This window comes from Sceloporus occidentalis, unplaced genomic scaffold, assembly GCF_023333645.1.
Source record: "Sceloporus occidentalis isolate IW3139 unplaced genomic scaffold, rSceOcc1.0.p SCAF_7, whole genome shotgun sequence".
In the NCBI taxonomy this organism is placed as follows: domain Eukaryota; kingdom Metazoa; phylum Chordata; class Lepidosauria; order Squamata; family Phrynosomatidae; genus Sceloporus; species Sceloporus occidentalis.
In genome coordinates, this window is record NW_028316987.1 from 66,015,769 (window position 1) to 66,042,728 (window position 26,960).

The 26,960-nt window shown below is 39.1% G+C and overlaps 1 protein-coding gene across 1 annotated transcript in view; it reads right to left on the bottom strand.

Moving 5' to 3' along the window:
• The window catches only part of UMAD1 (UBAP1-MVB12-associated (UMA) domain containing 1), a 37,928-nt gene that overhangs the window by 9,818 nt on the left and 1,150 nt on the right, over positions 1-26,960 (bottom strand). Inside the window, exons 2-3 of the mRNA XM_089533183.1 lie at positions 24,985-25,083; positions 14,979-15,064 (exon numbers count right to left, since the gene is read on the bottom strand). Coding sequence (XP_089389309.1) covers positions 14,979-15,064; positions 24,985-25,066 — 168 coding nt within the window. The 5' untranslated portion in view covers positions 25,067-25,083. The remainder of the gene's footprint in view (positions 1-14,978; positions 15,065-24,984; positions 25,084-26,960) is intronic.

Below are 26,960 nucleotides of genomic sequence, written 5' to 3' on the forward strand. Positions count from 1 at the left end.
AATGTATTTTGTGGGTAGTTGGAGTAGTTTGGAGATTGTAGAGATTGTGATTTGTAGGGCATATAGTATTGTGTATATAGTAGAATAAAGTAGATCTTTTATACAAGACTACTGAGTTGTCTGGTGTCTTGAGTGAAGAAACAAGTGCCAGCAGGATCCTGGAGAAGTTTAGAGACTTCTGAGGAAGAAGAGTGAGAAGGCTTGGAGAGTTTGTCAGGGTCTTCAGCCTATTCTCTGAAACTCTGCTGCTTTGGAAGAAAAGCACTAGCCACTGACCAAAGCTGGTCAGCTCCGCTGCATAACAAGGTGGTGAGTTAGAGCCAGAGGTGAAGAGCTACAACTCCCATCATCCCTGACAATTACTTCATCCACCAAGAACATATACGACACTTTGTTGCACCTTCTGATCCAAACAATCTAGAGGTCTTGTACCATGCACCAATCACAGCAGCTAATACAGTGCATATAGAGAATTCTAATACCTGAACAGATACAGTTCTAGGTAGCAGGCCAGGTCCCAACTTTGGAATTAAAGACTCCTAGATGATGTTCTTGGTCTCCTGGGCAGTATCTATGGAGGCTAATGAAGTTAAATACTGTGGGAATGAAATAGAAACCCTGCTGCCATAAGCTTTTTTTTTTTTTTTTTGGAAAGTATTGCATTTGGTCATGATTTAAACTTTCTGCAGTTCCCTGGCTGGATGCCTGATACACCATTAGAAGACAAAACAGAGACTATGTAACTTATAAGACAGCAACTGTGGCCAAGATCTTATAACCCAGGAGTGTGCAAAGTGTGTCTTCCTCACGTCTGTTGAAGTCTTTGATCTCTCCACATTCCTGCATGCACACACAAAAAAAGGTGAACTGTTTCTTCCGGAAGCCTCCAGGAGTGGCAATTCACCTTTTAAACAGGTTGAAGCTTCCCCTGCATTAGAAATATCTCTTCTCAAGACTTTTGCTTATCAACGTTTTTGGCAATCCATGAGGCCTCTGGAAAATCCAAGAAGCAGAACGTTAGCCCCTGGATCTACCACAGTTCCCCACCCAAGTTATATGTTTTTACTGGAGCATAGTTATCCTGGATCCTGTGGCTGTGCAACCAAATGGAAAGGTCTCCCATAACACCAAAAAGGTCAGAGGTCAATTTTATCACACAAGGGGACTAGGGACCCTGCTTTAGGCCCAGGAGAGCCAGTGTGATGTAGTGGCTTAAGTGTTAGACTCTGGAGAATTGGGTTTGAATTTCTGCTCAGCTATGGAAACCCACTGGGTGACCTTGGGCAAATCACACTCTCTCAGCCTCAGAGGAAGGCAAGGCAAAATCCTTCTGAAAAATCTTGCCAAGAAACCCCCATGATGCGTTCACCTTAGGGTTGCCATAAGTTGGAAAACACTTGAAAGCACACAACAATGAACAAGAAAGGCTGCATTACAAGTGGATGGGTATATGGTCCTGAATCTGCAAGATCTGGGCAGGGCTGTTGATAACAGAATGACTTGGAGGCCTTAGGGTCGCTATAAAAAATGACTTGAAGGCACACAACAAGAATAACATGGAAGTCAGCCAAGAAGTAAAGTGGAACGTTATACTCTAGAGCAATGATTCCCAAACTTTGGTCCTTCAGATGTTTTGGACTTCATCTTGCAGAATTCCTGACTGTTAACCAAGCTGACTGGGGCTTCTGGGAGTTGCAGTCCAAAATATCTGGAGGACTAAAGTCTGGAAATCACTGCTGTAGAGATTGGGTCATATTTAGTCATGTTTTTAAAAAAGGGACTGGGGGGGCAGACTTTTCCCATTCCTTTTATCCTTTATTTTCTAATAAACACAAAGCTTAGAAATATAAAAATCCTTTAGACAATGTAGTCCAAACATGCCAGTAAGTATTTTAAACAACCCAATGAGCCAAGACTAGAAGTATTTACTCTGAAAGATGGCTACTATGAATTATTCTTCATTTTCATGTTTTATACAGATTGTCTGTCACAGCACGTTTAACACAGTGAAACTCAGAACACAAAATTAAACAGCATACTTTGTCAACTCTAACAGAAAGAAGTCCTAGAAACTTTTCCCAGCTCATATAATTTTGCATTACCCCACTAAAATGGTTCACAGGGACACTTCCTGAATTTAAAGGGTATCTGGTATACTATTGGGAAGGTAATAGTGACAGTGAAGTCACAGATGCAAGTTAAGGCTTGGCTCTAAGATCACCAAGATGGCAAGTAATGAAAATATTCAATTAGCTGTTAGAAATTAGTTATCGATAGTCCTAGAGTCACCATAGTGTAGCACTCTGAGTTTGGATTATGATTCTGGAGACCTGGGTTTAGTTTGCTCAGCCATAAAAACCCACTGTGTTACCTTGTGTGAGTGACATACTCTCAACCCCATAATAGCTTCTGGGTCGCCATAAGTCTGAAACAACTTGAAGGCACACAACAACAACAAAATCCTAGGACTGAAAAGACATACCTTACTAATATCAAAGCTCTGGAGTTGGCCACAATTCATACAAGAAACAGGATCTCTTTTAGCCGCAGGTTGTGAGCACCAGCAAAAGAACTATAGCAGAAAACAGCCCATTCTGCTCCCATATTGAGTGCCAACAATGTTCCAGTCTATTTAGGGACTGGAAAAATCAAATCAAGTCTGAAGTCATTATCCTGTTACCAAATATTTATAAGGTCTGTTGCAAAAATGTAAACATTTTGATGATATAGATGATGATACAGTAAAAAATCTTGAAGAAGTCTGCATATTCAGCCATTCCTCTCCATCAGCTGAATTATTAGAAGAAAGAACATCAAGGATTGTTATAAACTAAAGAAATATTTTTCACACTCTCTGGATCTTTAACCTTGATCTACTTTGTTCTGAGGTTTTTTGTAGATTCAGTAACACACATCCCTTACCTGATACAAGGAGGCAGTAAAGAATCCAGCATGCTGACCTCAAGACATGTTTGGTCACTTTACATCCTACTTTGTCTCCTCAACAAATCTGAAATATGTCCTTTTAAATAGCCCAATATAGAAGCACCACAATAAAAAAAGAGACAGAAATGGTAAGATCACAGAATGGGACATAAATGGTAAATAAATGGAACATGGCAAAAAAAAAAGTTGTAGTTGAGAATATCAACTGGAGTGTCGCATACCCAACAGTTAATATAGTAGCATTTGGAAAAATGTACGGTAATCACTACCACCAGTTATTAACAGAGATTGACAATCAATTTCTATGCTAATTTTTCCTTATGCTATCCTTTCAAAGAACAATAATATGAAACAAAGTTAGACAATAATCTAACAAACTGTCCAATGTAATCCAGCAAACCTCAAGGTTGCACAGGGCTTTGAATCTGGGTTTCCAGCTCCTAGTTCCTTATGACCATGGTTTCTATCTTACATCTGTCATAGAATCATAGAATCATAGAATCGTAGAGTTGGAAGAGACCACTAGGGCCATCCAGTCCAACCCCCTGCCATGCAGGAAATCCAAATCAAAGCATCCCTGACAGATGGCCATCCAGCCTCTGTTTAAAGACCTCCAAGGAAGGAGACTCTATCACCTTCCGAGGAAGTGCATTCCACTGCCGAACAGCCCTTACTGTCAGGAAGTTCCTCCTAATGTTCAGGTGGAATCTCTTTTCCTGTAGCTTGCATCCATTGTTCCGGGTCCTGTTCTCTGGAGCAGCAGAAAACAAGCTTGCTCCCTCCTCAATATGACATCCTTTCAAATATTTAAACAGGGCTATCATATCACCTCTTAACCTTCTTTTCTCCAGGCTAAACATCCCCAGCTCCCTAAGTCGTTCCTCATAGGGCATGGTCTCCAGACCCTTCACCATTTTTGTCGCCCTCCTTTGGACACGCTCCAGTTTCTCAATGTCCTTTTTGAATTGTGGCGCCCAGAACTGGACACAATATTCTAGGTGGGGCCTGACCAAAGCAGAATACAGTGGCACTATTACTTCTCTTGATCTAGACACTATACTTCTATTGATGCAGCCTAAAATAGCATTGGCCTTTTTAGCTGCTGCATCACACTGTTCACTCATGTTCAACTTGTGGTCTACTTGGACTCCTAGATCCCTTTCACACGTAGTTTCATTCAGCCAGGTGTCACCCATCCCATATCTGTGCATTTTATTTTTCCGCCCTAAGTGCAATACCTTACATTTCTCTGTGTTGAATTTCATTTTGTTAGCTTTGGCCCAGCTTTCTAGTCTATTCAGGTCATTTTGAATCTTGATCCTGTCCTCTGGGGTATTAGCTATTCCCCCTAATTTGGTGTCATCTGCAAATTTGATAAGTATGCTCCCAATTCTGTCATCCAGGTCATTGATAAAGATGTTGAATAGCACTGGGCCCAGGACAGAGCCCTGTGGGACCCCACTGGTCACTTCTCTCCAGGATGAAAAGGAGCCATTGTTGAGCACCCTTTGGGTTCGGCCGGTCAACCAATTACAGATCCATTTAACAGTTCCTTTGTCTAGCCCACATTTTACAAGCTTGTTTGCAAGAATGTCATGGGAAACCTTGTCAAAGGCCTTACTGAAATCAAGATATACTATATCCACAGCATTCCCTTCATCTACCAAGCTGGTAATTTTGTCAAAGAAAGAGATTAGATTTGTCTGGCATGACTTGTTTCTCTGAAACCCATGTTGACTTTTTGTGATTATGGCATTGCCTTCTAGATGTTCACAGACTCTCTGTTTAATGATCTGCTCCAGAATCTTTCCTAGAACTGATGTCAGACTAACTGGACGATAATTGTTGGGATCCTCTTTTTTCCCCTTTTTGAAGATGGGGACAGCGTTTGCCCTCCTCCAGTCTGCTGGGATCTCTCCTGTTCTCCAGGAGTTTTCAAATATGATTGCCAATGGCTCCGATATTACTTTTGCCAGTTCTTTTAATACCCTTGGATGGAGTTCATCTGGTCCCGGAGACTTAAATTCATTTAGATTAACAAGGTGTTCCTCTACTTTCTCTTTACTTATTCTGTGCTGAAATTCCCCTATTCTGTCCTCTGCTCCATTATCCTCAAGTTGAGCACCCTTTGCCTTTTCTGAGAAGACTGAGGCAAAGAAGGTGTTGAGTAATTCTGCCTTTTCTCTATCTCCTGTTAGCATTTTGCCATCTTCTCCACGCAGTGGCCCTACCGTTTCCTTCTTCTTCCTCTTGCTGCGGACATATCCAAAAAAGCTCTTTTTATTGTTCTTAACCTCTCTAGCAAGCCTGAGTTCATTCTGCGCTTTAGCTTTTCTGACTTTACCCCTACACATGCCTGCTATTTCTTTGAATTCCTTTTTCGTGATTTCCCCCTTTTTCCATTTCTTATACATGTTCCGTTTCAAACTTAGCTCGGTTGAAAGTTCCTTAGTCATCCATCCTGGTTTCTTGAGACACCTCCCGTTTTTCTTTCTCACTGGAACTGTTTGAAATTGTGCCTTCAGTATCTCCCTTTTGAGAAAGTCCCATCCGTCCTGAACTCCTTTATCTTTTAGTATTTCTGACCATGGAATCGCCCTCAGTACTTCTCTAAGTTTACTGAAATCCGCTCTCCTAAAGTCTAGGATGCGTGTCTGACTCTGCCTGGCTTCTCCTCTCCATTGTATAACAAACTCCATGAGAACATGGTCGCTTCCACCTAAGGATCCCACCACTTGCACCCCATCAACCAAGTCATCCTTGTTGGTTAGGATCAGATCTAAAATAGCTGACCCCCTTGTTGCCTCTTCCACCTTTTGGACCATGAAATTGTCTTCCAGGCAAGTGAGGAATTTGCTAGACCTTGAGGATTTTGCTGAGTTTGACTTCCAGCAAATATCAGGATAGTTGAAGTCGCCCATCACTACTACATCTCTCTTTTCTGACTGTGTGGTCATCTGTTCTAGAAAGATATCATCCAATTCCTCAGTCTGACTTGGGGGTCTGTAGTAGACTCCCACCGTAACACCCCTGTTGTTTCCCTCCCCTTTGATTCTTATCCAGATGCTCTCCACCTGGCTTCCATGATTGATGTCCAGGATCTCTTCACTGGTGTAAATATCTCTGACATATAGTGCTATTCCTCCTCCTTTCCTGTTTGGCCTATTTCTCTTAATAAGGTTATACCCCTCTATTTCCACATTCCAATCATGAGACTCTTCCCACCAGGTTTCAGTGATGCCTATTATATCATATTTGCTTTGTTGTACTAGGAGTTCGAGTTCATCTTGCTTATTTCCCATGCTCTGTGCATTAGTGTAGAGACATCGCAGACCATGGTTCCCTTTTACTTGCTGCCTGTGCAAGTTTTTTTGCCTCCCACTGCTGGGTCCTTGCACTGTTTGCCTTGTTTCCTCTATGTCAGTTTGACTATTTTCGCCATCCCTTTCGCCTTCCTTAATATTGTCTCCCTTCCCCTCAGAACTCAGTTTAAAGCTCTCCTGATCAAGTTCTTGAGACTGTTGGCAAAAACATTTCTTCCAACTGGCGTGAGATGCAACCCGTCTGTTGCAAGAAGTCCCTCCTCATGGAACCGCAGCCCATGATCGAAGAATCCAAATCCTTCTCGGCGGCACCATCTGCGAAGCCAGTTGTTCACATCTGCTATTTTCCTCTCCCTTCCTGGACCATGCCCTTCAACTGTCAGAAGAGACGAGATGACAACCTGTACATCCATTCCTTTCAGCTTCCTACCAAGCGCCTCGTAATCCCTTTTGATGTTCTGAATGCTGTGTCTTGCAGTATCATTAGTTCCCACGTGGACCAAAAGGAAGGGGTATTGGTCAGTAGGCTTGACCAGTCTTGTCAGCCTCTCTGTCACATCACAGATCTTTGCACCTGGAAGACAACACACCTCTCGAGACATCTTGTCAGGCCTACAAATCACTGCTTCTGTACCCCTCAGCAAGGAGTCTCCCACTACGACCACACGCCTCCTCCGAGGCTTAGCAGCGACTGTTCCCTCGGGTGGGACTCTCAGGCTCCTCTGCTCTGTCCCAGAAGTCTGTCCATGCTGCTCTTCTTCATCCTCCTTGATAAGGGAAAGAGCTTCGAATCGATTCTCTAGCTGCAAGCTCCCCGAACAATTCCTTCTTGGCTTACTTCTCTTTGTGACATTCCTCCAGCTGTCTGCCTCCTCTGTTTGGCAAGTGACCTCTTCCACCCTAGCATCTTCCTCTGCGTGGTACTCATCCAAGATGGTTAGTTCTATTGAGTCCAGGAAATCCTCTTGTTCCCTAATATGCTGAAGTGTAGCTACTCTGGACTCCAGCTGCTGCACTTTCTCCTCCAAGAGTGCTACCAACTTGCACTTGGTGCATGTGAAGTTCTCCACTTCTGTAGGCAAGAAGAGAAACATCCCACAAGAGTTGCAGGTGACTGCGGCAGATCCCTCGTTGTCCATACTGCAAAGACTTTAGTAATAAATATAACAGTCAATCTATTGGGAATACTTCTTTAAAGGTAAGTACTGGCTGCTATCTTACACTTAAAGGGAAGGTTCTGTTTCAATATCCGATTCTAACCTGATGCCACTTGAGCAGAGTTGTTCAGTTAAAGAAAACTAAAATTCGCGCGCCGTTAGCGTTAGGCGCGCGGCTCTGGAAGTTGGTATATAAAGCTAGTCTGCTAGCTCCGCCCCCTTGTGACTCACAGATGTGACTCACAGAAGCTCCTCCCCTTCAGCAACGAGCACACGGTCTCAAGCACACGGTCTCAAAATGGCTGCCAAGCAGCTCCTCTCCTCCTCCTCTCTCTGGCCGGACTGTTCTGGAAGGCTCTGGAAGTTGGTATATAAAGCTAGTCTGCTAGCTCCGCCCCCTTGTGACTCACAGATGTGACTCACTGTCGATCTACTATTAACATATTAGCAATAATAAAGAACCCACATTTATGTCATTTACGAACAAAGAGTAGTGTAAGATGAACAGATGGGTTTTCTAACAATCATCCCTCTCCAAAGATTAATTACTGTACAAGAGAGACTAATATTAAAGAGATAAACGATCTATTGTCTTCAGACAGAAATAAATACTTTTTTTAACCCAAGAGAAGCTTTGCTATATGATTTGTTTGTTTTTGTGTTAAACTAGAAAAATACTGTAGATCTGTCTGAAAGATAAAGGCAAATATCAATCCCTAATAAACAACATGATCCTTTCAGTCAGCAACCTGCAGAAACATGGCTTTTTATTCAGTCTGTTTGCTACTTCTGTCTGAGAGATCTCAGTTCTAGTTCAGCAAACTGCTCTGAATTGCACATTACTGAAAAGTCAATTTTGTTCCTTCATAATTGTAAATCTCAACTTGAAAAACTTGTCCACTGGCACCCCTTTAGATGAGCTGAGCAATATCATCACCATGGGGGTGAATTTAGGTCCAGGAGAATTACTTTGATCAAGATTTCAGTCTCATACATGTCAGCCCTGCCTATGAGTAAGCAGTTGAAAAGAAATGGTTCAGGCCAGCAACAGAAAGCTATTCCCAAATAATTTGTATGAGTGCAACAAACATACACATGCCCGACAACAAGAGTGGAAGAAACAGAGAGAACACACTTTCCAAGGATACTTCATGTCTTGAACAGAATGTAATCATATTGCGCAGGTTCCTACACATTAAACAAACGGGTATTTGCTAGGGGACAAAGTTGAAAGTGCTTAGATGCATAACCTTGTATGATGATGTTTTGCAAAGAACTTTTTGACATGCAAATACATGAAATATGACTCAGCTTCTTGTTTATTCATAATCACATATGCATTTTTGTCTCTATTTCAGTGTGCAGCTTACGACTGAGACATTCATCAGTTTCACAGCTTGTTCTTTGTAACAGGCAAGAAAACAAAGATTTAATATCCGTCAATGTCTACAAACGTTCTAGAAAAAGTGATGCATTTCTTTTATCCCCTGTCCGCTTGTTGTACCATGCTGACATTCCATTTCATGGTTGCTGACATCAACGAAAAATGGTCTCCCATCTTTCATTACCATGCCATTAATGACTATGGAAGTTATAGACTGATTTTCATGGTTCCATATACAGGGGAAAATGGTATGCATGGTCATGAAAATATTTTAGCTTCATGCTAAAAAAAATAAATTCAGATGTCTATACCAGCAAAGCCAAATTCTGTACTTTTTATTAATTTTTCAGGCTTATTTTGCAATCTGTATGTCTCAATAATTGTTCTAAGTTACCAAAAAATGGATTATTTGCCCAGAGTTTACCTATTTAATCAGCAAACACATCTTCTGGTGGATTCAGAAATATAGGTTTTAAAAAACCCTGTTTGATGGCACCATTTTGAATTAGCTTTCTAACATATTTTCCTCTTCCATATTTTTTAAATTTAAAAATTACAAAAAGATGGAATTAAATAATTACATTCACATAGCATGTGGATCTGCAGTTGACTATGCCTTAGTTCTTAAACATCTCACCGAGAAATACATCGCTCCAGCTAAGGGTGTACTTTTTACGGCCTTTGTTGACTTGAAATCTGCATTCAATCTTATCCCAAGATACAAACTCTGGGAAAAGTTTGAAGCCACCAATATTGACAAACGGTTACTAACCTTAATTCGTAAATTGCATGAGAACTCTTTGCAATAATCATGGTAATACAACAAGACCTATCCCCTCATTTAATGGTGTAAGACAAGGTTGTGTTTTAATGCCCACTCTTTTTAATTTCTATATTAACTCTATGATTATGACCTATCAGAGATACCATCACATTTTCTGATGCTGTCAAACAGATCTCTGTCAGTACTCACCTGTGCAGACGACGTGGTACTCATGTCACTTACAAGAATATGCCTAAACAGACTTTTGAAAGCCCTGGCAAACCACTGTACAAACGACGGATTAAAAATTAACTATAATAAAACCAAAGTTATGGTTTTTTTCTAAAAGTCGTTTACAGTACAAGTAGACTCTAGACCAGGGGTAGGCAACCCTTTTGAGCCGGGGGCCGGGTAGCTGTCCCTCAGACAACTGGGGGGGAGCCAAAAAAATAAATAATTAAAAAATTAAAAAAAATTAAATAAATAAATAAACCAGGACAAATGTAGGACAAAATTTTCAAATGGAGGGCACTTTTTAAATAAAAATGGAGGACACGTGAAAAAATTTGCTGATTTTTAAAAAAATGTTAAGATAAATGCATGTTTCTGAGGCTTCTATAGACAATCGCCCCCCAAAGGCCCCGGCGGCAATCGGCAGCAGGACCGGGCTGGGGCCGGTCCCAAGGCCTCGCCAGGCCACATCCGGCCCGCGGGCCACAGGTTGCCTACCCCTGCTCTAGACAATAACCATATAGAGCATGTGTCTTTCTATAAATACCTAGGTATTACATTCCATGATAAGGGAACTACCAAACTACACCAAAAAATGCAGTATTGAATACTCAAAGAAGTATTAAGGCTTTATGTTCATTCTTTTATAATAAGGGAGGTCAGTACATTCCAACGGCTCTCCAGGTATTTGTTGCCAAGATTTTAGCACAAATACTATATGGTTCTGAGGTTTGTACTGAGATTGTTTAAACAAAATTTTTAAGAATGACTCTAGGCATTCCAAATTGTGTCCCCAATGCTACCCTTCGTTTAGAAGCTGGTTTATTATCTATTGAGGCACGCATATGGATCTGTAAATTCAATCAATAGCTAAAATAGCTTTTTGTCCCGGTTGGCCTAGCCCTGTTAATTCTAATTGATCCTTTTATTTCTTCTTGGAAGAAATCCTTGACTCTGAAACTTTCCTCTATTGGGCTCTCACTGACATTAATATCCTCGCTAGGCTATGACAAGGTGAAATCTGTCATCTTGCAGTGAATTAGGGACATCGATTATCAAATTCATAAAGGTCAGTTAGCCCTGTTTTTTATTGGGGAATCTGGGAGGCCTGGTAAGCATGCTAGATATTTTGTGTATTTGAATATCCCAAAGTTCAGGAGAGCTTTCATGTTAGCAAGATTCAACACCCTTCCATCTTCCATTCTGGAGGGCAGATTCAAAATGATTCCCTACCATAGTCGATACTGCTCTTGTGGCTCAGAGGAAATTGAAACAATCAGTCATGTTCTCTATAGTTGGTCCTTATATACAGAATTACGTGCTACTCATATAACCCCAATTATTCATCAGCTACCTGGTAGACAGGAGAAATGTTATGTTGACTACTTTCTTGCAGATTGTAGTGAATATATAACTTTTATAGTTGCTAATTTTTTGCAGCTGCTATCACCTGTCGTAAAAATTTTTTAAAACAGATGCAGTAATTGTTATCGACATTTTATGGCCAAATTGCTGTAATAGCCCATAAGATTTTTGTTTTATCATTTAAATTAATATCATATAACTTTGTATAATCAGACTGATTATGTTAATACACAAGAATCTGTATAAATTTTTATATTTTAAAAATTTTCTAACATAAAGGGTTATCAAAATTACATGTTCCTGAAACGATCTCCGAAGAGATAGATGGGTCGATAGCGGCTAGTTAAATGTCCATACTAAATTTATATTTTAGAATATTAGTGGCTTTTCTTACAACAAATGTATATAGCCTATATCTTGAGGTCGAATGTTGTAATCACATTTTACTTATGTTGTGTACACATGAGCATATTTTCCTTAAATTTCCTGAATACCTTTTACTGCTTTGTGCTGGCTGTGTGCGTAATAATAAATGTTGTTGTTGTTGTTATTAAATTGGTTACCAATTACTGTAAGACTCTATTCATTCCAAAATTGTTTATACCACTTACATTGTTTTTTAAATCTTATATAAGATTTCACTCCCAACCTGTTTGTACAATCCACGTTACAGTGGGCCCTTACCATCCATGGGAGTTTGGTTCTTGAATCCCTCTCTAAAGGGGAAAAACAACCATGCAGTCACACCCCATATTATTCAATGGGTGGTGATGTGCGTAGGTCTGTGTGCATGTACCACCACCATTGAATAATATTCAGCAGCAATATGGGTAGACCTGGAAGAATGCAGCATGCCCACCATTTTGGGTGCTTAAGGTAGAGCAGAACAAAGCACCAACAGTCACTTTTAATAAGGTTTTGCTGTATTAGCTTCTCTGCAGAGAGACTGTGGTAGCCATTTTAACAGGGGCTTATCATATAAGACTTAGGAGGCATGGCAGTCTGCAGAGAGGTTAATACAGTAAACCCCTATTAAAAATGGTCACCACAGTCTTTCTGCAGAGAGGCTTACAAAATAACATAGAGAGCAGGAAACACAAAATTCCCAGGATGCTGAAAGTCACTAGTAGTTTGTGTTTATACGTGGCTGGAAAAGGCTACATGGATAACCTATCCCAGTGTAATCATTTTTCATGCATTTCCTTCCATAGGAATAATTCCAAGGACTCAGGCATTGGTGCAAACGCACTGAAACTGGTCTTTGGGGGACTTCTGCTACCTGCCATTTTATATTATAATTTCATGTGATGATCAAATAAAAATAAAACTGGTGATAGATTGTGAGGTGAGATAGCTGCCATTTTAAAGAGATACGGCAGTAAAAACAGAAGAAGGAATATGGGCAGCAGCTGTCTTGTGGTATGTTCAGTTTCAGCTCTTCCATTCAGTTATGCACACAAGCATAATTTCTACTATTTCTGCCATTCCTAATTTCCTGTAATTCCCCTTTTTTCTTTTTCGGATTTCACTTTTTTATTTTTATTGGCAACAGCCTTTTGTATGCAGAATTACTTTTTCTTGCTTCTAATGCCAATAGTCCTCTGATTTTTTCCAATCAGCAACAAACTATTTATGTCTTTTCATTTCCCTGGTTTATTTTAATTTGTCTGACTTTATACTACTGTACTGTACTGTCAAACCTTTGGCACGATGCCAAGCATTTAAACTGCCTTTCAAAAATTATCAGTTTTTTTGGATCACACTCAATTGCAAAGGCTTTTACTATCTAGTTGTTTGTACTAAATTAAGACTATTATCATTAGTCTACTATTTACAATGTCACTCTTTCCCTAGAAACATGTCTAGCATTTCTCTGTCACTTTCTCTTTAGTTGCTTACTAGATAAATGTTCTCAAATTCCTCCCTTCTATGAGAACTAGCTCTAAAATAATAGCCCTTTGTTGCTTGTTGAATTTTATGTCACAAATTGCTTTTTTGTTTAAAAAAATGGACAAAAAATATCACTGATATCAGGAGAAGTCAGTTGACAGTGCTACAATCATATATTGTAAAGTACAGCCATATTTCTTCTCAATTTGTTCATTTAACATTCCCCTGAAAAAATATTTCTGGTTTCAACTGTATTCTAATTTTAAAAATATCCTCCAATATTAAATATATTTGAGTCCAATAATTCTGTACTTTATCACGTGTCTACCACATAGGGTAAAATATCCCTATCATCTGTTTACATTTTCAATATCTGAACTGTTTTTATACATTTCTGATAATTTTCCAGTGTTAAATACCATCTGTACATCATCTTATAAAAACTTCTCCTTAAATCATAACTGTACATTTGTTCTCTTTGTTCCACTTGAATTGTGGAACCAATAATTTGAGCCCATTTCACATGCAGTCTTTTACCTGTTCGTCATCAGTTTCAAATCTCTATCAGTACATAGCTGAATTTCGAACTCAAATGTGTTTATTAAATTCTTGGATGTTTAAAATCCATTTTTAATCTTTCAAATGAACAGATAGCCCATTTGAGCCCAGCTTGAAGGCATGGTATTTAGATGCACCACGTCCCAAGCGGAATAGAAGCCAGATCGGTGATTACACGCCAGCCGGCTTCTCTCTTGCTTGGGGACGTGGCGCTTAGATGCCACTTTCCCCAGAGATGGCTTTTGTGGAGGAAAAGCCAGCTGTATTGGTGAAGGGGCGGCTTTTTTCACACCAAAAATGAGCAGCTCTTATCCGCTCCTTTTTGGGGCAGAATCTGGCTGAATTGGAGCCAGACATCTGTTTGCCCTGGCCCTGATCCGGCCTAAAAGGGGCGTCTCTGTATGCATATATATACCAAATCACTCATTAAACACAGAATCTTTTTTTCTGAAATCATTTTAAGTAAGCACCTAAAAAGTAAAATCCTTTATACTGAACCAGATCCAATACACAGAATCATATTCATTATTAACAAATGTCTGCATATATACTTTGCCTATAAAGGTCTATAACTAATGGTCAGTGAGCAGTAAAATCTTAAATACAGTGCGCCCACATCATACAGAGGCAAGCCTTACGTAGCTTCCAGCATATTCTGGAAGTCACACTGGAAGAAGTGGTGCCGTGCGCTCAGAAAAGTAGGCGCACACGCTGCACACCACCACAGGCACAAGCCCCATTATGTTTAATGGGGCTTGAGTATCTCTGGAATTTCCCTTATGTGAAGGGGTCTGAAATGGACATGATGGCATGCTTTACTATCCAGGTAAGTGACTTTACAATTTTGGCCATTGGAACTGTCAAAATCTAAGAAAATCTGACCAATCATAATACTACTCAATATATTTATAAGCCTCGCTCCTGCCTCTCTCTAAAATAAAGGTTAGTTTTAAAGAGTTCAAAGAAATTGCTTTCTTTAGTCTAGTAGTAATTTAATGCTATGCATACAACAGCTCTGATATTTTATACATTACAGATTCATTTTCAGTGATTAGAATAGCTTCACATATTAGAATAGCTTCACATAGTTGATATCATACAAAAAACCTTTAGGTTTTGGCATGACAAAGCTGTGATTTCCATTTCTCCTTATCTGAAACAGTGAAACAGTGACTTCTAATAGAGCACTGATAACAAGAGTGCTAACTGCCTCTTGTTCTTTGGATCACTTACAACAATTCAGAGAAATTTCTGCAACCTTAACGAAAAACAAAGCACAACAGGTCACATAATATTTAGTAACCCCTGCTATAACCAGCTGCAATTTTTCTCTAAATAGCTTTAAAGTTGGGCATTCTGACCTGTGAAGTCTGATCACTCTCAGATCCAGTCATGTACAATGAAGCTTTAACTGCAGAGTCATTTCTTTCTTCATTAACTGTACTGCCTACAAGAAATGATACAATATTAATATATGTTATTAGTTTTATTCATGATTACAAATTTTCTTACAAAGTACAAGTCTGTTAAACTTCTTCCTTTCCTTTGAGAAATGTGTAATTCATACTACCAGGCAGGATTAATTTGTTGAGTTCTTTTCAAGATAGCTCAAGAAAACACTTAGTGTTCCATTTGCTTTAACCAATTTTATATTTCTTAAAATTTTATCAATGGTATGAATAAAAAGTTTCAGTATCACAAAATGTTCAAAACCCGTTATAAAACCCAAACACATTTATACAAGTACAAACATTATTCATTAAGGGGACATAGTCATGTCAAATTATATTTCATCAAGAAACTCTATTTGCAGAAGTTAACATAAACAACATTTTGTATTATAATAAATGTACTTCTCAATTCATAAGGATTTAACTGAAAAGAGTGGTCCCCCACTCTAAGATTTTATGTTTTACTATGTATTTCTAAGTGGTTGTCAGTTGAGGAAGCTTGCTTTGGGGCACACTAGATCCTTGGAAACCTAACATTTATGCAAATTAGATCATTTTCCTCTTTACTGTGAAATCTCCTTTCTGTTCTGCTTTGAGATCTTAATGGTGTTGCCAAACACATGCCATCCTTTGCAATTTTGTATCAAAGCAAGATCGCAACACAAAGGTAGCCTGAGAAAAAAATACCACAGTGAGTATCAGCAACTGCTTTTGAATAAAATCGAATTCTTTCAAGCCTTTTCATATGGCCTAAAAACACAGACAGCTGAAAACCTGCTCACACTAATATGGAAAACATTGTTATGACAGTCTCATTTGGAGTACACATACTTGAGTGCATAACCGTGTATGTATTCATTTAGTTTTGACCATAACAGACAGCCAATACAAATTCTATCTTTCGTTATGACAAAATTTGCTATTGGCATGATAAGGAGAAAGCCATTTGGAAGGGACTATACTGAACAAGGCAGTCTTAAAATCTGTGTCTCAGTAAGCACCTTGAAGTGCTGGCAATGCATATATTTACCTGACAAGTGCAGGAATCGCTGTAGGAAATTGGGATATACACATTGGTCCAGTGGAGAGGGCCACAGGGAAGCAAAAAGCTCTGAAGTATGCACTGGCCTATGATTGTCCCACCCTTCCAGTCTCAAAGTGACATTTGATGACCAGGGAGGGTATTGAATAAGAATCATCTTCTATGGTATTGAATAGGAATGGAGAAGCTATAGTTTTGTCCTCTGATTTTTACTGCAGTGAAACAAACAACTACCTGTAGGTGATTTCCAAAATTCCTGAGGATGTTTTGTTCTGACTACAGATCTAGAAAGCCAGTACTAACAAGTTCAAATCTATTCCCTTCCTGCCCAATTATAATTTATGTTCTGTTTCTACAGCTGTATTACATGTCTGGGGCTTGTGGCTTCATTATGGATCATATGTACTTCATTATTTTTAAAAAGTGAAGTACAGTGGTCCCTTCCCATCCATGGGGATATAGTTTTGCCCCCCCAACATACAGATGGCAAAAAACATGGGCTGACACACCCCATATTATTCTATGGTGGCGGCATGCAGACAGACACATCAGTGCATTGGCTTGCATGTACCACCATTAAATAATATGGGGCGTAGCAATCCACAGGCAGTCAAAGCTGCAGATTGTCAGCCCCCCCCCCCCCCCAAACAGGAAGGTTTCACTGTATTATATTTGCAAGCTGTTTAAGAATTATCAAAATCCACACAAATCTTACTGTGACAACAAAAACTCGCCATCTAGAGAATTGGCTAATTGTTTCTCCCAAATTGAAGCCAAAAGTCTGGAACTAGCCTAAACTAATGTAGGACATGCTTCTCATTTGCATTCTGCAGCTGAGTAACAGAGATACAAGCATAATAATCCAAATTGTTCTGTTAAATATAACTGATATTTTTCCCAATAGACCAACATCTTCAAATGGATCTGAGGGGAAAAAACAGATTAGAGTAAAACTAAATTGATTTTTAATTTCAGTACCAGAGCTGCTGGGACACTATGGTTAAGAACACATTAAAAATGTTTAATATTACAAAGCATCTTAAATTTTTCAAAGGATTTTGCTATAAGTAGCTGACGTTCAATCCAAGTTTTCTTTTAAAGCTTAGTTCACCATGAGATCTAATGACTAAAATGAGTAATGCATTCAATTGCACTGCAAGGAAGGAGCAAATAGTGGCAACATAACAGTTAGGAATCTATGAAGACTGAGAGGTTGTGAATAGTCACTGTGAATAGTTACACTAGGGAGGTGGAAGGAGCAATCCACCCCCAACCAGGGCAACTACATTTTAAAAAAAAATATTTCCTGAGCCCAAATGAGCAATCGAATGTATTAAGTTACTGAAATTATGTAAGGTATTAAATTTTTAATCATATTTGATAAATTCATTGTTTAATAACTTTCAACTATTTAAAGTTGACTGAATTCTTGCTTGAGCTTCTGCTCTCACTGTTATTTGTCATTCATTTCAGTAATATTACATTATGAAAGCTGAGCTGATGAGAGACTCATTCATCACATTCCTGTTTTCCAGTGCTGGAGGTGTACTGCCTGCCAATAAACAAGTCAGGTAGTTCATGAACTGACTGTGTATTTGCAGTTAAAGGGACTCCTGCCTTCTCTGTAGTTTCTAGCCTTTGAATTACTGATGAGCCCTGAAAGCCAATCACTGTGTATGACTGCATACCTGCTTGCTTGGCGGGTCCTGATTGGATGTTCAACTTACTTCGATCCGAAGGGAGAAGCGGGAGATATAAATAAAAAATTATTATTTATTATTACTCAGGTCCATCCCACTTTTCTGCATGGAATCTGATTTTCAGTACGGTGACTGGAAGTCGTTTCTGAGCTAATAAGCTCCACAAACACCCTGCCATTTTTAACTGACTTGCCATGTATGTCTTTAATTTTAAGTTTAGATTTCTTTTTGTTTTTCTTCACTTTATCTTACTGTTCTGCTCTGATTGTATTTCTTTTACTTGCTTTGCTACTGCCCAGTGTCAATGGAGATTAGCTCAGTTTCATTTCTACTAGAAGTAATAAATATTTCCCTTAACTATGACTCAGTTCCCGACTTGAAAACATGTCATTCAATTGGCACTTGAATTTTGGTACTGACCATGTTGCACTGCTCAACTTCTGTGATCTCTTGACTCAAATTGGGGGGGGGGGTGTCTTACTGAATTTACATTATTCTCTTGCATTCCTTTCTTCTCTAAAGGAAATTGGCCATTTTCCTTGAGTTTGTCTTCTTTTTTTTTTAATTTGAGGCATCTGAAGCCATAAGTATCCTAACAACACTTAACTAAGGTAGAATTCAAAGAGCCGTATTAGACTGCAGAATAGGTATGTAGAGAGATCTTGTAGCACCTATGAGACTATCTGAAAGAAAGAAGATGGCAGTATGAGCTTTCATAGACTTCAATCTACTTCCTGAGATGCATCTGTCCAAATGCATCTGAGGAAGTAGACTTAAGTCAACAAAAGCTCATGCTGCCAACTTCTTTCTTTCCCTTAGTCTCAAAGGTGGTACAAGATCTCTCTATACTTAACTAAACAATCTCCATTAATTTTGATTATAGTGAAAGATAGATGTGGAAAGAAAGTAAAAGAATGCTTGAGCAAGGCAGAAAATTAAAAACTGAGGGGAGAATGTGTAAGGAGACAATGGCTGCATCCGTTTAGAATTCTGGTTCCTGCCTCAGTCAGGTTGGTGGATTGCTCCTTGAACTTACCTGAGAAAACAGTTCAGCACTGGGTATTAACATGTAACCTTCAGTTTTTAAAAATTGTGTTCTGAAACAATGAGTCACTTGAACTTCAGAAAATAGGGCCCACGGCAATAGGTTCAAACTACAGGAAAAGAGATTCTACCTCAACCTTAGGAAGAACTTCCTGACAGAAAGAGCTTCTTGACAGTGGAATACATTGCCTCAGAGTGTGAATCTCCTTCTTTGGAGGTTTTTAAACAGAGGCTGGATGGTCATCTGCCAGGAGCATTTTGATTGTGTATTCCTGCATAGAATAAACTCTATGAGTTTATTCTATTCTATATGAAATAAGAAACCACTCATAGCCAACATAGATTATCTATTAAGCATGTGCTAATTTGCAAAGAAATTTTTTGTTATGTAAAAAGATTTTATTTTCGATGGTAGGAAAGCTCTGATTACTTTCAATTTTCCATACCATAAAATGGTATGTTTGGATGATTTATTTTTAGTATTGGCCTTGAATTTCCTTTCTGCATGCAAAGGCATTCCTATGCACACAGGAACAGGAATTAATTTGCCAGATGTAGTAAACAGACAAATGCAATTTTATTTTCAAGTAAACACATGCCATTCAGGTCGGCAGTTTAAGATTTAGCTTTCCCACCCTCTTTAATGTAGCATGCAAAACTCTCTAGTGTCCAAAAGCATTTAACTAGGTGTAACTCTGCTTATTTAAATACTTCTATTTATTACTCCACTAACAGTCTTCACTGAAATTACTCATAAAATGTAACTAGCACACTTAATTAATTACAAGCATTTTTTTCTGTATATTTGAACTGGTAGAGCTGTGGCATTTTTGTGGATCAACACCGACACAAGAGAAATTATGTCAAATAAGGAGTACATGAGAAAAATGGATGGAGCAAATTAGTTTTCTGTTGCTTCACATTAGCCTTCTCCTACCTACTGCCAGATATAGTGGACAATCATTCCCATTATCCAGCACTGTCAACTATTCAAAATATCTAGAAGGCACCAAATTAGAAAAGTCTGTGAGAAAGAGTTTGATTAATAAGATCCTATTAGAAGACTAATATTATGAAAAACTAAGCACAGAAACAATTTCCTGGCAAAATGGTCCATTAAAAAATGGGACAGACTCCCTTGGAAGCTGCTGGACTCCTCCTTGAGGGAAATACAGAGTGGATGTCACTTATCAGGGACTTACTTCATCAAAGAATTAGAACAGATGATGCTTGAGGTCCCACCCTATCCTTATGACTTCTATGAGAGCTCCTTGCTTTGTTTGGGCCCAGATTCATGTTCTATAGTTGCAAGTAACTTGTTTCTGGCATTTCAATGACAATTCTGCAATGAAAACATTCTTTCATGCCTGGGCACATCTTATGACTCACGTGATATTGGTGCCTTTGTTCAAGCAAGTTCATAAAAGCAAAGGAAACACAGAATGCTAAAAGTGAGTTGCGAATCAGAATTTGTGAGAATGATGAAGATATCCAGAGCATGCTTAGATTACTAGTGAGGATAGAGTGGGGAGAGAAAATATTTCACAATGTTAAATATCAGTATGTTGAAAGTCCTCTTGTTATCAAAAATTATCATACTGGGATTTCCATTTATTCTTTTCCCCACTCCTCCCCTCTCTCTCCAACATAACAAGTGAGATCAGTGTTCTAACTGCTTCCCTCTTCACTAGGAAAGCACTTATTCAGTGTTCCATTTGAGCACACTCAATCTGGAAAAATGGAATGCATGCAAACACTCACACTTCATTCCTAGATCACCTAGCTTTACATTATAAGAAAAGAATATTCTGCCATTGTAACAGATCTTAATCTCAAATTGGTACATACCAGAAATACCTGGAGATGAGGAATAGGGAGTGAGAGAACCCAAGATTTTGTGGGTTGTTGGTTGGTGGGAACAAACATTAACAAACCAATTTTAATTATTCCTCTTTTTCTGTTACTGGTATTTATTTTTTTTATGTACACAATACCTATCTATTTTCATCTCCCTTTATCATTACTTGTTTTGAATTTAATAATACTGGGCAATAATGCCATTCTTCTTGCCAGACACATTGGCTGTGATCCAATGAACTACATTAGGCATGACCAAGGGCTTGGGCATGACCCATGAAAGTTGTTTTTAAACTGTTTTTCTTTGGACAGGAGATTTGTCCATGCCATATCAGAAATGGTTTGTATAAGTACCTTTATGTTCATAGGTGGTTTTCTATGTCACACTGAAGACTAAGAATACAGAACAAGTCAACTTCAATTTACGGAGACCCCATGAATCAAGAGACCTCCTGGTCACCCTATCACCAACTGCCCTGCTCAGCTCTTGAAGAGTCAGGGCTTTGGCTTCTTTGATTGAGGGGCTGTGTACACCAGCCATAAAGGCCGGCCTGGGGGCAGAGTGGGGGTATGGCGTCCACATGATGTACGCCCTGATCCCACCCCTAGGGCGGTGCAATGCCACGCACGGCTCCACATGCCGCATTGCATCATTGCATTCCTCTGGCACTCACTGCACTCACACGAGGCACCAAAGGAGCACCTTAAAGTCGTGGCTATTGTGCCTTTTCCAGGGAACAAAAAGGAGCCACTTTTTGCGGCTCCTTCTTGTGCCCTGAAAAGGCCAGATTGGGGCTGTGGTGTGCAGTTGCTATGGCCCTGATCTGGTGCAGCTTAGGGGTGGTCTGCACAGCCCCTGAGTCTATCCATCTGGAATGTGGTTTTCTTCTTTTCTGACTGCACTCTACTTTGCTAAACATTATTGCTTTTTCTAGTGAGTCATGTCTTCTCATGAAATGGCCAAAGAATGGCAGCCTCAGTTTATTCATCTTGGCTTCTAGGGAGAGGTAAAGCTTGATTTTCTCTACAATCCACTTATTTGTCTTTATTCAGCCAAAACAAGACTACTCTTGGAGACAGCCAACATAGACACTCTTCAACAGTATTAATACATGAAATAAAGAGTTATTAGTATGGTTGCACTGTTATTTTCTTTTTTAACATATGTAAATTCACTCATTTGTGTTATGCAACTTCCACAAGACTCTTTATCACTCTTGTTTTGGAAAGAGACACTAATAAACTCTTGGGCTTTTTGGTTCCATTATTTCACACTTGTTAAGTATCTAAAAATGTCATTTCATTTGCTTTTTATATGAACTTCGGATATACAGTACAAGTGGGTAGCATACTAATTAATTAGTTGAGAAGCACATGAGCACAAAGAAAGATGCCATCTAATGATACAAAAGCACACTGCACTTTGTTTTTGTGTAAAACCAGCACCCAGGAGATTACTTTGACTCTACATTGAATGAAAGAGTGGCAATTATCTCCCTATGCGACTAGAAATCAGTGACACTGGAGAGGGTTGTTTTTCTGGTCTCCATCATCTTCCTTGCCCACTGAACTCATACTATAGTAATCGGACACATGGAACCTTAAACCCTATTATTCACAGAACAAGTAACAACAAGAAATCTAAACAGCCCTTCACTTCATAATGTAGCCGTTACACTAAGGGACAATATACATAAAAAAGTGTCAAATTGACCTACATAGACCAAGTCATTAAGTAAGACATTTTACTAAGTATTCCTAAATAAAAGAATACTTCTCAGGAAATGTATGCTGAGAAGAACCTATAGTACCACATGTTGTTTTTTTCAGCAAAGAGAAAGTGTGGCAACCTGCTCCACTGAAAAGGCAGTAAGAATGGCAAAAAATCCCACAGTGTCCGTATTTTCTATTGCTTCATTCTTGAAAAGTCACCATTGCCTCTACACAGCACTTTAATCCAATGTGTGTCATATTATTTACTAAAATTTTGAATGAAATGTATTCAACATCAGTTTATTTATATACCGCAGTATTTTACCTCTTCATATGATAACAGCAACCTTGATAAATCTCAAGTCTGGATTTAGTCTGGGAATTTTATATACATGTTTATATTCCACTATAAAGACAGCATAATATAAATATATCAAAAACTAGATTCCTTACTTGCTAGAGTTTGCTGATAAACTTTAAATTCTAGTTAAGAGAGAATCCTAGTAAGTACCAGGCCAAAGCTATATCTATCAGAGCTTGTCAAATGGATTTTTCCAATAACTTTAAGAACTCTCATATCAAGCCATATTTCTCTGGGGTATCCAACACAAAAACCAAAATAACCATCCTAATTACACTAGCTGCTAAATAAAAATGATATAGGTCCAAAACACACTGCAGAAATAATCAAGTTTGAGACCACTTTAACTGCCCTTGCTTAGTACTAGGGAATCCTGGGAATTGCAGTTTATTGTGGCACCAGGGCTCTCTGACAGAGAAGCCTAAATGTCTCACGGAACTATAGCTTCCACAATTCCCTAGCACTGAGCCAGGGCAGTTAAAGCAGTCTCAAACTGGATTATTTCTGCAGTGTGTTTCAGGCATAAGTATCCAGACATATACATACACCTCTCTGCATGCCCAGGAGAACTTTGGGCTGGAACAGACCATCAGCTTCAGCCGGCTTCAAGCACTTACATGTACCACACCCCCAAGTTGTCCGGAAGTCACGATTACATGCCCAGTGGCTTCAGGGTAATTTAAGAGGCATGGTGTTTAGATGTCATGTGTCCCTAAGCCGGATGGAAGCCAGCTGAAGCAGCTATAGGGCAGCTTCAATCCGCCCTAATTAGGAGTGGCTTTCTACCACTCCTATTTGGGCCAGATTCTGGCCAGATTGGGGCCATGGCATGTGGTTGCCGCGGCCCCAATCCGGTTCTGTCAGGGGTGGCTTGAAGCCATCCCTCTGGGGCAGTCTGTTTCTCTCTTTAGTGACAATTTACATAAGGTACTACGATCAAGATGTGGAGAAATACCACATAAACATGATCTATAACAGCTGTTTAATTCTCATACAGCCTAGTCCTAATTCTGCATGTTAATATACAATTTTATATTACATTCATCACTCTTTTGGAAAATAAAATGAGAGAAAGTAGTTAAACTTTCAATAAATTAGAAAAATAAATAATATTCAACACATTAGCATAGATCTACAGTTTCCAAGCGTAACAATCAAAACAGTAGATATTAATGTTAGACATGGATAATTGAAAAAGTTAACATTTATTGTGTTGTGCTTCAACATTATGAGAAACAGTATGGCTTTTCTCCTTTCCTGACAAATTCATAGCTCTGAAAATTTTCCTATCCAGGACTACTGGCTACAGTGTGTGCCAAGTGGGAAGCATGTGAGTACATATACTTTAGCACACACGCTTTGGCACTAAGCAACTCCAATTGAAAAACAACACATAGCAAAAACACTACTACCTAATTCCTCCAGGAACATGATTAGAATAGATTCCACTCTCACACTTTCAAGGAGGAAAACCCACAGAGAATTTGGGGCATGACATAGCTCACAAACCCTCACAGGAAGAAATATGAGAACTTTTTAACTTGATAGGTGACAAATCTTACATTCATGTCTACTTAAGAAGATGGCTGCTGTTCTCCAAGGAGAGGGAAGCAACAAAGCTGTTTATTCATGAACAAATTGGAAGACATACTGTCCACGCATTTGATTCTCCTGAATGGTTAGTTCAGTTGTCATCCACAGCAAATAAAAAACTATTCACTTCTATGTGACAACTTTTTCTCTGCATTAAAAAAAGTCTCTGTGCCTCAGCCAAACCATAAACTGAATAACTCCACAGAAACATACAAGAACATTACTTCAATAATCCCCTATGTGGAACAACATTAGAATGGATTAATTCAGTAACAGAGCATATGTTTTGCATACAAAAGGTCCCATAACTTCCAGGTTAAAAGGATCAGATAGCAGGTGATGAAGAGACCTCTGCCAGTTAAGAGTAAACAATACTGGGCCAGACAGACTGACCAAGTATAAGACAAATTCCTAATCCTGTGTTATATTACATTTGCTTTAAATAGAAAACTTTACTGGCATGTATACTCTAAGACAAGGAGATAATCTACAGGTCTGATGTGACAAACCTATCCATGTATTTTAAAAAAATGTATAACATTGTAAAAAATCCCCCAAAATAATGTTTTAAATATATGATTTTTGTACAGGTTTAGCTTTACTTACCCAGAAGGATGAATCCATCTGCTTCTCTTTCCGTCACCGGTACCTTCTTGGGATCCTGATTTTTTCGGAAGAAGCTTAACATCTCTTTGAAATGTAAGTCTGGGAGGGAAAAGCAAGGGAACAAATCCTGCTTTTAATAACAAATTAAGCTGTGCAACTCTGACAATTACCAAAATAAATATGAGCAAAGACTGAACTTATTAAGTGGAAAGAGCCAACAATGAACATTAGAGAGATCTGCAAGTTGTTCAATTCTGTAATTTTAAAAAGTTGTACATGCTTCTGTAAAAGCCAACACAGCTGCTTGATTATCATGCTTGAGCATCTGGAAAAGGTTACTGAAGCACAGGGAAGATTTACACAAGATAACGTTACCTTCTTGCTCAACAAAACATTTTAGTAAACTAATCACTTGGTTACATGAAGATTGTTTTTCTAATTAGGCTAGAAGCTTTTATGTATCACATAATTCACACTAGCAATTTAAGTAAAATTAATCTACAATCAACTAGATTATTTTCAGTAACCTTTTATGATGAATAGATGAACTTTATATTAGATGCACTTAACCTGAAAACTGATGTTTACGTTTTGTAAGATTATCTACCAATCCACGTTTACACGCTGCCACTCTGTCACAGAATGACCTAGTTACTTGTTTCTCCTCTTTATTTATTTAAAATATGACCCTGCTTTATCAGGGCAAGACTAATCCTATCTTTGTATGCGCCTTGCTTATGCATAGTGGCCCTTAATTTCTTGGCCTCTTGTTTTCTACTGGCTCCCAGTCCTTTATGCTTTTATCTGTCCCTTCACAATTGCTGTGCCACTCTTTGTCGCACCCCCTGAAATTCCATCTTGTACCCCTTGTTGGGAACCCTTGTTCTAGTTAAAAAGATAGTTATTGCAATGAACTGTGCTTTTCACATCGGATATACTCATGTAACTGATTAATGCATATTACAAGTTCATTACAGGGGGTTACCAAGGTGCAGTAATGCCTGCATTGTCTTAAACATTAATACAACCAGCTAATGTTACAACAAACTAATCTTATAATTAACAGCACACACATTTATTCTCCTCACATAAGTTGTGTGATACCTAGATAAGAAAAACATGGGTGTTCTGCATGTATGTCTATTCTTTTTCTGATCTTGTAGATAATATTTTTCCGAGGTTCAAGATTTTTAATTAACTGACTAAAAGCAATAGAAATAATCTTTTAAAAGAGGCCCTTAGGCCCCATCTGCACTGCAGAAATAATCCAATCTGCCACTACTTTAATGACACTGAGCAATGCCATGGAATTGTGGGAACTGTAGTTTGTTGCGGCAGCAGTGCCCTGCTCTGGTGCCAGAGCAAACTCCTGTTTCCATCTGTAGTGTGTTTCGGACCGTTCTCTTTTAGAAACTTCCGGAAGTGACATTTCTAATTTAAAACTGTTTCTCTCCCCCCAAACACACACTATGCAACATTTTCAAAACCAGAAGTGGGCTTAGAGGAACATCTTCTGGGGAGGCTGGCAACCTATGCAGCCCCTAGGGAAGAAAGGGGAAGAAAACTGATGAGAGGTAACTAGGAATAGCAATTTAGGGTCAGAAAAAAACATCCACTGCCTGCATGGCCCACTCCCAAAGTGGGGCAAATATGCACAACCTGACGGCACAGTATAGTGTCAAGCCATGCTGCTGGGTAATTTTTTGTCGCCTCCCCACCATACATGCACAAATATACCACCTGCAACCTCCAGGTACCACCCATGTCCCCCAGATGCCACTCCATTGGATGGCCGTCCCTTTGATTGGCAACACAGTCGCACATGTGATCCTCCGCTGGAACAGGGCATCAGTATATGGGTGTGTGTGTGATACATTAGCAAAGCACAACCATGGAGGCCCCTCTACATGCCCCCTTCATCTTGGAGTCTTGGAGTCTGGCTTTGGTCTGGTTTCCAGCCACTTTTGAGGCATGCG